Genomic DNA, 14,635 nt, shown 5'->3' with positions numbered 1-14,635 from the left:
GTCATTGGTCTGGACCACTGGTTACCTACCAGTTATTCTACTTCCTCTGTAATGGCACTGAATCTCTGGAGTGAGTATTCCTTCTTGTTCGGTCAGAATGGTGAAGGCCATAAAGTTTGCCCAAGTCCCTGAGTTTGTCATGGCTTTGAACAGCAATACCCAGAGCTCTGGCAATTCAGGCTCAAGGATCAGACATAGGTGGAGTGACACATGAAGAATTGGGGTAGGAACTCTCATTGGGCCCCTTACCTGTAATGGCTGGTAGGCTGTTGGTAGAGCTCTGGCCCCAAACAATCGATAGTCAACAAGCATTTATTAAGCACTTACTATGTGCCAGGCACTGGGGGTACAAAGAAGAGGCATAAAAACAAAGGTGGTTATAGTTTAAATGGGGAAACAGTATAAATCAGAACATATGAGATAAATTCAAAGTAGATAGAAGGTAGCTTTAGAGAAGAAGGCACTAGAGCAACCTATGGGGACCAGGAAAGGTTTCCTGAAGAGAAGTGACTTGAGTAGTCTTTTTTTCTCTTTTTTTATTAATTTATTTTTAGTTTTCAATAATCACTTCCATAAGCTTTTGAGTTTTAAATTTTCCTCCCCCTCCCTTCCTCCCCAAGATGATGTGCAACCTGATATAGGTTGGGTAGAGTCTTAAAGGAAGCCAGGGGCCTGTCAGAAAAATTTACTCAGATTGTACAAATGTAAGTTGGTGCCTGTGTAACTAAAATGATTGTAATGCTTGTGGCTATTTTAACAGGATATCCAAGGTGGTAGGCATGGGACACACACACACACACACACACACACACGTGATTGGCCTGGAAGAGTGGTAAAGTTTCCACCACAACTAAAAATGCAACCAAATACAGGATACAAATGTTGTTGAATAGGCTTGGGCAGGCTAGTAGCTAGGTCTTCTCAGGGTAATTCATGCATGGATGGGGCCAAGCTCTCTGAAAATTGTTCTACCGAGGCAGAAGTAGGCAATTCCAAATCCTGACTTAGGGTAACCGAGGAGCTGGTGCATTTCATGACCCTAATGTAGCCAGAAAATCTGCTGGTTAGCAACCTCTACTATAAGCACAGATTTCCTTGAGCATCTAAGGCAGGAGATTATTTTCTGTGGCCCTGCTTGGAAGCTACCTTCCTAGGTGCAACATCACAAAGGCTCCCTTGGCCTTTTCCTTGTAGAAAGCCCAAGGGGTGGTGCTTGGTAAAAAAGCCCAGGGGATTTCAAGCGTGGTCAGGATGCTGTGTAGAGGGCACCAAACTACAGTCCAGACAAAGGCACTGGGGCCATTTTTATGAAACCTGAAAGCTAAGAATTACTCTAAAATTTGTAAATAAAGCTTTATCAAATTTTAAACCATTCTTAGAAAAACTGCACCCCCACTCCTACTTGCCGCAGGGCATCTGACTCCAGCCCCGGCCCTTCCCCGCCCTGAACCAAGCATTTTTATCCTGTACAGCTAACACATGCCCCTTGCAGCCCATGCAATTCCTCAGTAATTTGGGCCAATTATCTCTTCAAGGCTTCAGTCTCTAATGGCCTCTGCTGGTGGGGTAAAAGTATGAGGAGCTCTCCCACTGTCAACAGAAAGGTAGCCTGTTTGGGGAGTCAGCCAGAGATGGTCACAGTTGTTTATTAGGGGCAGCTGCAAGGGTGAGGTGGGGGTAAGAAATATTCTCTTGGGGAAAGAAGGGTGGAGTCTATCAGGAGATCCAAACAAGCACCATTAACAATCAATCAATTAACAAGTATTTTTTAAGGGTTTGCTATGTTCTAGACACTGTGCTAAATGTTAAGAATAAAAAGAACCACAAAAACTGGGTCCCTACCCTCAAAGAGCTTGAAGTCTAACAGGGAAGAAAACAAGCAAACAAGTGTATACACATACAGTAGACACAAAGTACATGGTGAAGGCGAGGCTGGATCGGGAACCTGAGTTTCTCCCGAGAGCGCCAGAATCCACAGGACTGAGACAATTAAATAAACATATGTAAGAATATTTCCTCTGTGAACCAGATGAAATAGTGTGGAGGAATTACAGTTTGCAGGGCTGGAAGAAATACATGGATTAAATATATCCTGAATCCACTAAATTATAACCCTGTACTACAGGCTCTGTGGGTACAAAATAACTGACTTAGCTGATTATCTAGGCCTCATTTTCCTCCTGTAAAATGAGGGGTTAAGCAAGATAATCTCTAAAGTCTCTTTCAGCCTTTAAAAAAAAAAAGGCCTATCCTTAAGTAGCTGTTACTTCCCAACTGTGCTGAATAATTGAGGCATGGCTCTATTTGGAAATGCTAGGTCTTTCAGTGACCATGCTTATAAACCCCTATAGATAATGCTGTCGACTCACCAAAAACAAAAACCTAGCTATCAAGGCCAGGTGCTTTTGTGATTTCTTCAGCACACAATATGGAGAAAACACTCCTGGTGCATTGGCCACGGCTGCCTGCCTGAATAGAATGCAGATTTCTTTTTTTTTTTTTAGATTCTTTTTGTGGAAATATTTGGGATAAGGATTGAAGTTAAAATCAAAATTCAAGCAAACTAAAGACACCTTTTACATTTCTGGTCTTCATGTCTAGTTTCACTGTGACAATCTTCTGGCTGAGATGCTGGAAAAAAAAAAAAGGAAAGAAAAATCCACCCTGTCAATTTAATGCTCATGTACTCTGACTAAGAGGCATGAAATAGCCACCTGCCACCTTGGTATTAAAGGTCATTTTCTATGAATTTATAGATAGCTGTAAAAATAACATGATTTAGAACATATGACCACCGACTACTGTATTAGATGGATTCCTGGACTGTTGGGTGTTGCTGTCTGCAATAAAGAAAGCCCACACAGATTGTTAGCCAAGAAGAGAGGACTACATTTGACTGTGTGGCATGAGATGATTGCCCCTTATTGTATATATAAAATGGTTTTCTTGGAAACCAAATAATAACAATTAGTAATAGTAACTGAAATTTATAAAGAGCCTTAAATTTTTCAAAGCACTTTACATACTCATTTACATGCCTTATCTCTTTTGATACTCATAGATCTGTATGGGAAATAGCTTTTTTTAACAGACGAGAAAACTGAGTTTCAGGGAGGTTAAGGACTTTTTCCTGTGTTCACATAGCTTGTAAATTCAAAGATAAGGATCATTGTAGAGGCAGCTAGGTAGCCCAGTGGATAGAGTACTGGGCCTGGAGTCAAGAATACCTGAGTTCCAATCTTGCCTCAGACACTTATTAGTCGTATGACTCTGGGTGAGTCACATAACCTCTGTCTGCCTCAGTTTCTTCATTTATAAAATAGGGAGAGATTAACTGAGATACTGTTTGTAAAGCAATTAGCATAGCACCTGACATGTAGTAGGCACTGAATAAAAGTTTGTTTCCTTCCTTTCTTGCTGCTATACCAGGCTTCTCTAAAGTCCTGCTTAATGAGCAGAAATATTGACAAGGAAAGATCAGTGTTTAAGCTCCTTTAGATAATGTAAGTCAAAATTGTTTAAAAATAGCATTGCTTTGAGTTTTAATGTCTTAATGAAATTTGTTTTTTTCCTGTAGTACAAATAGAATCCCATTTTAATGAACGGTTTTCATTTAGCAGTGCTGTTCCATGGAACAATGCTGCCTTATTCTGGCGGAATGCTAGTTCTGATAGTGCCAACAAATGTTAGGGCTAGAAGAGGCCATCTAGATCAAGGGTGGGGAGCCTGCAGCATCAAGGCCACATGTGGCCATCTAAGACCTTGGGTGCAGCCTTTTGACTGAGTCCAGGTTTTAAGAACAAATCCTTTTATTAGGGAGATCTGTTCTGTGATGTTTGGATTCAGTCAGAGAGCCACACTTGAGGACTTAGAGGGCCACGTGCCACCTTGAGGCCACAGGTTCCCCACCCCTGGTCTAGACCATGGGTTCCTGACCTTTTTTGTGTCACAGACCCCTTTGACAGTCTGATGAAGCCAGACGTATAGACCCAAGCCTGTAGACCCTTTCTCAGGATAAAGTTTTTAAATTTATAAAACAAATTATGTAGGATTCCAAAGGAAACCAATTATATTAAAATATAGTTATCAAAACATTTCTTTAAAAATAAATCTATAAGGGTAGCTAGGTGGCGCAGTGGATATAGCACTGGCCCTGGAATGAAGAGGCCCAGAGTTCAAATCCGGTGCCAGACGAGACACTTGACACTTACTAGCTGTGTGACCCTGGGCAAGTCACTTAACCCCAATTGCCTCACAAAAAAAAGAAAAAGAAAAATAAGACTACGGACCAACTCCAGGTTAAGAACCCCTTACTCCCACCCCCTCATTTTGTAGATGAGAAAACTGAGTCTCAAAGCTGTATTATTAGCAGAACTGAGACTAGAACCTTCCTTCTTAATAGTTAGACTCTGAATTGCCTAATATCTTTTTTACAATCTGTCCACAGCATTGGTTTGTGTATGGTTCACCTGTCTCAACCACACAGTTGGACAACAGCCTCTGAGCTGAAGTGTTGTAGTCCATTTCCACTACACCGTGTAGTCGCTGGGAAATGCTTTTCACCTTTATTTTTTTCTTGTGGCACCTCTCACTTTGCCCATTTTTAGACACAAGTTTGGAAAGCTACGATGCAAATGCATCCGGGGGGGGGAGGTTAAGAATTTAGTAGGAGGACTCTTAGTCTGCATGTTCCGTCCTTTGGGTTACATTTAAATATTTACCACTAAGATGATTTCACCACCATCAAGTTTACTCTTTTTCATATTTGATTTTGCATTTCACCACGCCAGCATTCTAGCAGGAAAATGCATAAGGAGGACACCTGGACCTCCGGTAGCAAGGTACAGGAGGTAGATTCTGCCATACTGCATCATGCTTACAGGTCTGGTTAAGAAGCAGTGAACATTTTCATAGTTGCTGTCTGTGCATTTTTGCAGCTATCCTCCTTTGATTTAGACATATGTAATATTTCAAGGGTGTAAATATGTGATTTATAATGTATAGGATATAGTCAGACTATCAGAATTAATAGAATTAACAAGTAAAAGTTATTAAGGTCCACTTTAACCAGCGTTTTGTAACCAGACAGCAATTCACCTAAAGAAAAACGATTATCTAATATATATAATACCCTGTTATTCAGTATTCAGTATTCTCCCTGTGTCCTGTCTTAGTGTTCAACCACATATCAAACTGAAAGATGAGATTCATATCACATTACTCATACTGAATTATAGAACACTAGTCTTTAAAGCAGGAATTCTTTTTTTGTTTTTGGTGAGTCAATTGGGGTTAAGTGACTTGCCCAGGGTCACACAGCTAGTAAGTGTCAAGTGTCTGAGGCCAGATTTGAACTCAGGTCCTCCTGACTCCAAGGCCAGAGCTCTATCCACTGCGCCACCTAGCTGCCCCCTAAAGCAGGAATTCTTAACGTTTTTTGCATTGGCACCTATTCATTCATCAAACAGTTATTGAACACCTTCGATATACCAGACACAGCATCCACCATATAATAGAATATCTTTTTGCAAAGATAATTGCTACAGAGGTATGGTAAACTTTACCAGAGTTCTTGACCAAATCTTTTGTTTTTAATCAAATTAGTTGAGAAACTAACTGAAATTTAGCAGAAGAAGAGAGTCACACTCAGCAGGTGATACACGCATCAGCCTGGACTAAACAACCCAAATCAATGTATTCTTTTGGTCAACAAAGAGCCGATGTACCTACCACAGACAGGCTCCATCAGTATCAACAGGGAATCATGTAAGAGTCTAAAAGACAACTATTAATCTTAACTTGCATGTGTATAATAAAACCCTTCTCAGAAGGGTTGTTTTTAAATGCATAAAATAAAGTATATAGGATTACAAAGGAAACTAATCATATTGAAATAAAGGTGTCATTCTTTCCCCATCTGATTTCATAGACACTTTATCTGTCCTGCTACCCCTAATCCCATGTACTTACCCTTCTTTCTCCCCAGCCCCCAAGAACCCCTGCTCCAGCTTGAGCTGTTATATAGTCACTAGACCTCTTTTATTGCCCAAAAGAATACATTGCCTTGGGTTGTTCCATTCAGGCTGAAGCATATATTACCTACTCAATCCTACTGTTGAATTTCTAGGCTTTTGTTTTTAAACTAATTTGATTTTTTTTAAATTTGGTAAGGAACTCTAATAAAGTTTACCTCACTTTTATAGTAGTTATCTATGCAAAAAGATAATCCACTATATTGGGGATTCTATGTCTGGTATATAGAAAGTGTTCAATAATTGTTTGATGAATGAATAAATGAATGGTTCTAGAAGTTATTTGTCTTTTGAGCAAGAATTTGGAGGAAGTTACCTCTATGTCTCTAGGATTCCATCATTTTATGTTTAGACCCAAACTATTTTTGTGCACTTTTTCTAAGATTCATTTACAAATGATTCTTATTTACATCAGATCCCTAGATTGTCACATCTGCCTGAGACAGGTTAGATTAGTGCTGGTGAATTAGGTAAATAGCTGGGTGGGGAAAGGGTTCATCTGCACCTCTGTCTGAGATCAGTTGGGGATAGGAATGTAGTTCAAATCAGAAGCTAAGCAAGCCAAACCAGGTTAGTTTGGTATACAAGGCTATCTGCATAGCACCATAATCCAAAGGGTTAGTATAAGTGAGAAGAGAAAAAAACAGATGTAGGTACTGAGATTCAGGCTAGGGGATTAATTCTTGATGAAGAAGCAAAATACAGAAAGCAGCAAGGAAATTGCTGTTTTTCTGACTCAAACAATCTCCCCAAAACTAAAGGTGTCGCAAGAAATGAAAAATTTGTATTCACTGAGTCTTTTTATGGCAGCTGTCACTCACCCCCAACTTGTATCAACATACCAATGTAGTCCAAGGGTGGAAATGCCATCCTTACGTCCTCATGTGACTCAACCAGATTTGTCAGGCTGTGGGTATGAACGTCGATGAACTCTTGTTTGGGAACTTTTTCTTAACAATCTCTTAAATGTGTACTTGAAAATCACAAAATTGCTTGTCGTTTCTAATATTCTATTACTCATCGTTTTACTAAATCAGACGGGCCTATTTACTATTAATATGAACAAATGAAGCTTTGCTTAACTCAGTAACTGATTCTTCCTCCTTTTAGGGTAGCCTCCTATGTATTAGTATCAGCACAGCATACAGAGTTTCTAGTTGAAGTTTTAGACAAGAAATTGTTTTAAAATTGTTTCTTAGCTGAAATTTTGAGCCCTTTTTTTTTGGGGGGGGATTGTTTTTTCCTTCTCTGACTCCTGTGGTCTAGCATTTTGCTAGGCCCTGGAACAGATAGAAAAATTTGGGTGAGACACTCTCTACTCTCAAGACATTTATTGTTATAGGATGAGGGTAAGACACCAATGCTGATAGCTCAAATGCACAATATTATACGATAAATGCATTTGAAAATTATAAGACAAAGTGCTACATGAGGCCTGAGGGGAGAAGTTATTACAGACTGGAAGGAATGAGCAGAAGCTTCCTGAGAATAAAGCCTTTGAGTTAGACTTTAGGGTAAGAACATAGCAAGTGAAGAAAATATGATAAGTGCACAAAGGCTATATTCTAATTATTTGTGTATACGTCTTATCTCCCCTAATAAACTGCAGGCCCCTTGAGGACAGGGGCCATGCTTTTTGTGTTTATATCTTTCTCCAGTAACCAGCTCAGATATTTATAGTACATAAGCACTTCATAAATACTGGTGCTTGATAAATGCTTGTAAATTTACATGCTTGTAAATTCAGTTCTTTTTATTGACTATTACTATGATCTCTGGGAGTAGTGAAAAGGCAATTTTTAAAAGACCAAACTAAGTTTTTCATTCCTAAACATTTACAATAAATGATGTTTCATCCAGAATCCAAACGATAGGATTAATTTTTTTACAGTAATATGCAAAGACAATTGGTCATTTTAATGATGCTACAGAGGTCCTATAAAATCAATGAATTATTAAAGGATAATTATATTCTGTATAACTTTACTATTTTATGATGTTCTGGGCCAGGCTCAACTCAAAACCTATGTGATTATTTAGGCTTAGGGTTAGAACTATGTAACATTTCACAAAAGAAGCTTGCTTAACAATAGCATGGAAAAGATATTCAGGAAAGAAACCGCATTGACTGATTCAGTGAAATTCTCCCACCTTTGAATTTGCCAAGTTGAACTGCCAAAGCTGAACCATGTGTTAACCTATAGCTGTGATCTTGTGCCTGGGCAGTCTGAGCCTTAGTTCTCCCTCCCAATCCAATTAAGTCTCTAGGATTTTCTCCCTCTGTCTCTCTCTCTCTTCATTTGAAAAAAAGTAGCAAGGATTTTCCAGTCTTAGTAGATGTTGCTTCTATAGCATATTTATTTTACTGTCCTTTAGTAATCAGTAATACTGTGAACTTTTTTTTTTAACCTGAACCTCTGATCTCATCAAAGTAGAGAGCTCCTGGTAAGATCTCCCTTTACCAGTGCAGGTCGTCACCACCTCTGCAGTGTAAAAAGGCTTAAAGAATTTCTGCCTGAGATACTGAGAGGTTGGGCAGTTAGGTGGTATAGTGGGTAGTGCATGGAGCCTGGAATCAGGAAGACCTAACTTCACATGGGACCTAGCTGTATGACCCTGGACAAGTCATTTAACCATGTTTGCCTCAGTTTCCTCATCTGTAAAATGAACCAGAAAAGGAAATGGCAAACTACTCCAGTATCTTTGCCAAGGAAAACCCCAAATGGGGTCGCAAAGAATTGAACACAACCGAAAAATAACTGAACAAAACAGCCTTGAGAGGTTAGAAGTGACTTACCTATGTTCACCAACCAATTGTATTTGAGCTCATTCTTCTTGTCAGCAAGGCCAGCTGTACATTCACTACCTAACACCTCCTCTCAATAATGTGTATGTATAATTGTTTGGTAGGGATTTATAGGATGTTCAGGGAGGATTAGCACCTCTGGTGTGATGCCTTGCCAAGCCCTTTTCAAGGGTATTTATCCACTTTTGGTGTCCAACTGGTCACCCAACTCTCACTTGTGGCTCCAAGAAGCTGTGGCACATGCAATGGCCATACCCGGGTAAAATTGTCTAGGCAGACGGATGAGCTAAACCAGGTTGAGAGTAACCAATAGGCCCCAGATCTGCTGGTGAGTTAGTTGGAGGTTTACCCTAAGCATGTGAAGACATCCTCATGGTAGAAGAATGGGCACACTTTGTTCCAACGGCTGTGAAGGCAGCTGAGTTAGGCACTGTGGAATGCTTAGAGCTTGGTCAGACATCAGAGACACCAAGGTCATCCACTACATCCCAGGCAATCACCAGTTATCTTGACTTTTATCCTGCCACCAGGCTTTATGACACCAGAATAAAGAGTGGAGCTAAAGACTTTGTACAACTCTGCCTTGCTTAAATCTAGTTCACAAGCAAATATCATCAGTCATCTTCAAAATGAGGGACAAACAACAATTAATTGGTTACCAGAACATTCAGTTAACAATAATACCCCATTATTTTCAGTGCAGAATTGTAGGCTCATAGAGGTGACAAATTTCTTGAAAAATATGTTTCTAAACACAAAAATCAGAAATAAATTTTAAAGATGAGAAATGTGAGTTCCATGGAAATTAAATGATTTCCACAAAGTCATACAGCTAGTACATACTAGAATTGAGATCTGATCACCTGGTAATGCTCCCCTAGCTAGACCAGCCTGATCTTAGGTGACCTGTGGTCCTTTCAAGTCTTATCTAATATCCTACCTTCTTCAAGAAGCCTTTCCTAAGCCTCCTTAATTAATCTTTAGCGCTTTCTCTCTGAGACGTCCCCTAGTTTATCCTTTCTTTCACAGAGCTGTTCGCATTATGTCTTTCCCTCTGTTGATTATTTCCTGTTTATCCTATATAGCTTGCTTTGTATATTTGTTTGAGTGTTGGCTCCCTAATTAAACTGTAAGCTCCTTGAGGGCAAGGACTGTCTTTTGTCTCTTTTTGTATCCCCACTACTTAGCATAGTACCTGGCACATAGTTACACACTTAATAAATGTTTCTTGATTAGTCTCCCCTGTTAGATTGTGAACTTCTTGCAGGCAGGAACTATTTGTTTGTTTGTTTGTTTGTTTTTCCCCACCTTTCTTTGTGTCCCCAGCACTTAGCACTTTGCCTTGCACACAATTATTGTTCAGTTGTTTTCAGTCATGTCTGACTTTTTGTGACCCCATGTAGGGTTTTCTTGGCAAAGATACTGCAGTGGTTTGCCATTTCCTTCTCCTCTCCTCATTTTACAGATAGGGAACTGACACAAACAAGTGACTTGCCTAAGGTCACACAGCTCATAAGTGTCTGAGGCCAGATTTGGACTCAGGTAGATGAGTCTTCCTGACTCCAGGCTTTATCCACTGTGCCACCTAGCTGCCCTAATAAATGCTAGTTGGCTGACAGTGAAGGTAGCAAAACCTGTGCAGCTTTGATGTTATAGGGCATCAGAGTTCCCCTAATAACTTACCTGGACAATTCATTTGCACTAATTTCCCTTCCTCTTGTATATTAGTTATTTATATAGTTGTTTCTCCATCTGTATATTGTTAAGTACCTCTAGAGCAATCAGTTATCAATCAAGACCTTATTAAATGTTTACTCTGTTCCAGGCACTGTACCAGAGTCTGAGAATAGAAAGGGAAAGCAAAAGTAATCCCTGTTCTCAAGAAACCACAACATATATAAATCATTACACAAAAAACCACACAAGGAAAAAAAACCAAATAACCTACACACATAAATGTATAGAGATCAGTACGTACATCGGTACATAGTAGATGGAAGGTAATCTTAGAGGGGATGGCACTGTCACTTGTAAGGACAGGAAAAGGCCTCAGCAAAGAGGTAGCCCTTGAGGGGAGTCCTAAAGGAAGCCAGGGATTCTGAAAGTCATGTGAAAGTGAACTGAGAGAGCCTTCCAGGCATAGGAGACAACCTATGCGAAGGCATAAGAGAGAGGGAACATTGTACTGTTCATTGTGAGCACCAGCTAGTATGGCTGGAGTATAGAATGTGTGAAGGGGGAACACAGCCTTAAAAGGCTAGAAACCTAGGAAGCGGCCAGAACTTTAAATGAAGCCCAGACCCTGTATTGTATCTTTCTTCTTTTTAATCCCACGTACCAAGTATAGCGCGTTGCGTGTAAACAGATGCTTAATAGATGCTTGTTAAGTAAAGGTTGCATAACAGGACTTCTTTCAAATTACATTAATACCGTGTTTCTTTTCTCTGCAGAATTTCAGAGGCAAGAAAGCGTGAAATCCCAGAATAAAGGCGTCCAGTTATATGACACACCTTATGAGCCAGAAGGCAACGGTGTGGATTCAGATTCTGAAAGCTTGGTCAGCCAGCGTTTGCGAGAGAGCAAGTTGCCCCAGGATGACGACAGGCCTGCAGATGAGTACGATCAGCCATGGGAGTGGAACAAAGTCACAATTCCAGCCTTAGCAGGTAAAAGAATAGTAGTTAATGCCTGCATTTTTAATAGTCTATCCTGTATATATATTGTCTACTACAGAAGATGGACACAGTTCTCTGTAGCCTCTCCAAAATAAGCAACAGCATTTTCCACCTATTTACTTCTGTGAGCATTCCACTAAAACCCATTTTTTTTTATTGGTGACAGTTGGCATCATTTTAGAGGGTAACCTCACATCTATGAAAACACATAGCCATTGAATTAAGGAAGTTTACACACCTTTTCCTTGAAAACCCAGCAATGTTTATGTAGATTATTACCAAAACTGTCCCCACCTCCTTGAGTTAGGTAAATCAGTGTCCTAAGAAAAGGGAAAAATAATGATGGAAATGACCCTAGCGGTGGCAGAGTCCACTGCAATGCCCAGCTGTTGTCCTTCCTAGGTTCCCATCCCCCCCATCAGCCCCAGCTTCCCCTGCACTGACCTTACAGAAATTTCCTTAGCCTTTCTCCTAAAAGTATCTTGGCCCCTGAAAATCCAGCCCTCGCCATTTGATTAATTTCTCTCCAATCACTTTGATTTACCTGAATCATATTCACCAGTTGGGTGCTTAGCTCAGCTCTTCCTCCTGTGAAACTTGTGTTAAGGTAGCTTCTAGGCCCAAACTCTGAAGCAGTAGTAAGTCAGCCTGTCAATAAGCATTTATTAAGCACCTCCTATTTCTAGGCAAGTAGATGGTGCAGTGGTTAGAGTGCCAGGCCTGAAGTCAGGAAGATCTGAATTCAACTCTGGGCTCAGATACTTACTAGCTATGTGACCCCAGCCAAGTCACTTCACTTCTATTTGCCTCAATTTACTCTACTGTAAAATGGGGAAAATAATAGCACCTACCTCCCAGGGTGGATCAAAAGAGACAATAATTATAAAGCACCTAGCACAGTGCCTGGCACATAGTAAGCACTATCTAAATGTTAGCTGGTTTTCTGTTCTGTTGTATGTGCCAGACATTTTGCTAAGTGCTGGGGATACAAAAAAGGTGAAAGAAATATCACAGCTTTTCTCAAGTAGTTGCTGGTCTGGTGTGGTGTCACTGGAGGCAGTGGCAGATGTCACCTTTCCTTTGACTCCACATTACTATCAGCCCTTTTGAATCATAGAATCACTCCATCTTAGAGCCTGTAGGGACCATCTAGTCCATTGGTTCCCAAAATGGACGATGCCACCCTCTAGGTTGCCCTGGAATGATGGGAGGGGGACGGGTAATAGTAGCCTTGGATGTAATGGGAATGGGGTGGAATAAAAATAAGAGTTAGCCTAACCTAACTCAGGGGAGAGGGGGTGCTGAGTAATTTTTTAAAGGAAGCAGTACACATGTGAGTTTGGGAACCTCTGATTCTACTCCAGCCTTGAGATTTAATAGATAGCAACACTGAACTCCAAGGGACTGATTGGCCCTGGTGACCAGGAGCAGCCTTCCTGTCTCTTCCTCTTTCAAAGCCTAAACATTTTGAATGTCCCACCAAGTCTCCTTTCCTATCTCAAGGCTGGTTGCCTCCAGCTCTCAATTCATTTGCAAAGCAGAGAGAATGAATAATAGTTCTCAATCAGTATTCAACTTTTCCCTTCTCAGATTCCAGGCCTGGCCACTTTCCAGGTTCTCATCAAGCAGGTATTCCCTAGGAGAATTTTTTTTTTCTAAAACTCTACCATTACAGTTTTATAGTACCAAAAATCCCTTTAAAATACATTGAGTGATAGATAAACCTCCCACCAGGGGAAAAGGAGGATCTTTCTCTTTCAGAGGATTATAAGGAGAAAGAGATTTTTTTTTAAAGGTAGAATAAAACTTTTTTCTTCTTGTTGTATTGCTCTAATCTCTTCCATACAAGGAGAGAGTAATAGAGAAGTGGGATTCCAATTGTCTCCACTTCATTTAAAAACCTATTCTCATTTATAATTAGTGAATGCTAATTTAAACTACTCTGAGGTACCACTTTACAACCATCAAATTGGCAAAAATACTTGAGTGGCAAAACTCATGTTTGTGAATTCTTAAAGAAATAGGCTACCTAATGCAAACATCACTGGTGGAATTCAATTCAATTAAGTACCTACTCAGTGCAAGGCACTGTTCTAGGTACTGAACTGCAAATTAATAGAACCTTTTTTCAGAGATTATCTGGCAGTATACAAGAGTCAGAAAAATAATTGTACTCTGATTCAATCTCATTAGGATTATACCCTTGGTCTTATCCTAAAGAAAAAGAGTGACACAGAGAGAGAGAGATGAGAGAAAGAAAGATACATATGTACATGCACATATACGTGTGTACACAACATTATTTGTAATTGCAAACTGTTATAGACAGCTTCATTACCTAACAAATGGTGAATAACTAAATACATGGTGGTATAGCAATGTAATAGAATACTACACCATCATTAAAACAATGAAAATAAGGAAAATATAGGTAAGACTTTGGGAATGCCTCATTTAAGTAGTACAAAGTAAAGAAAGCATAGGTGTATATACTTACTGTGACTACATTAAGAGAAAAATGCATTTGCAAATACATGGATGAATGAACAAACACAAACAGAATGAGATGCCAAGAAAGTAACTAATACGCTTTTGTGGATGTTTTGAATGTAGAAATTTTCTTTAATGTAGTTATAAACGTTTGTTAATTTGGTGAAGTTTTTTGTTTAAAGTTAAGTATATATTACAATGAAAAAGAAAGGTTGTAAGATTCAGACAAAAGAGACTTAAGTTTCTAAATAAGCAAATATGTAAAATTCTGGATTTATTTCCATAGAAATCATCAGACTATCACCTTGTCAAAGGGGTCGTAATATCTAAAATAATTTTATCTCTGATATTACAGATCTCTAGTGCCAAAGAGAAATAAATTCTTGTGTATTTCTATGTTGAGCAATTAGCAATTTAGCTTTTAAAAAAAACTTTTTATTTCACCTAGATTTCCCCCACTAGCCCTCTTTCTTCCACCTGACAGTCATTTTTATAATACTTTTTTTAACTAATAAAAAGAAGAAGAGAAACCATTCAGAAAAAATAATCATTTCCCAAAAAAACACACCATCGATGTTCCACATGATGGACTCCAGCCTCTGCAAAGGAGCACGAGGAGATAGATATCTTCT

The 14,635-nt window shown here is 39.5% G+C and overlaps 1 protein-coding gene across 2 annotated transcripts in view; it reads left to right on the top strand.

Annotated features, from left to right (window-relative positions):
- SHB (SH2 domain containing adaptor protein B) overlaps positions 1–14,635 on the top strand; it is a 348,241-nt gene that overhangs the window by 194,396 nt on the left and 139,210 nt on the right. For both annotated transcript variants that reach the window (XM_021004560.2, XM_021004561.2), the window contains exon 3: positions 11,289–11,504. In XM_021004560.2, coding sequence (XP_020860219.1) covers positions 11,289–11,504 — 216 coding nt within the window. The remainder of the gene's footprint in view (positions 1–11,288; positions 11,505–14,635) is intronic.

The sequence above is a fragment of the Phascolarctos cinereus genome, unplaced genomic scaffold (assembly GCF_003287225.1).
Source record: "Phascolarctos cinereus isolate Bilbo 61053 unplaced genomic scaffold, phaCin_HiC Scaffold_4;HRSCAF=312, whole genome shotgun sequence".
NCBI lineage: Eukaryota > Metazoa > Chordata > Mammalia > Diprotodontia > Phascolarctidae > Phascolarctos > Phascolarctos cinereus.
The sequence above is the reverse complement of the archived record's forward strand: the minus strand, read 5'-3'. Positions and strand labels throughout refer to the sequence as shown.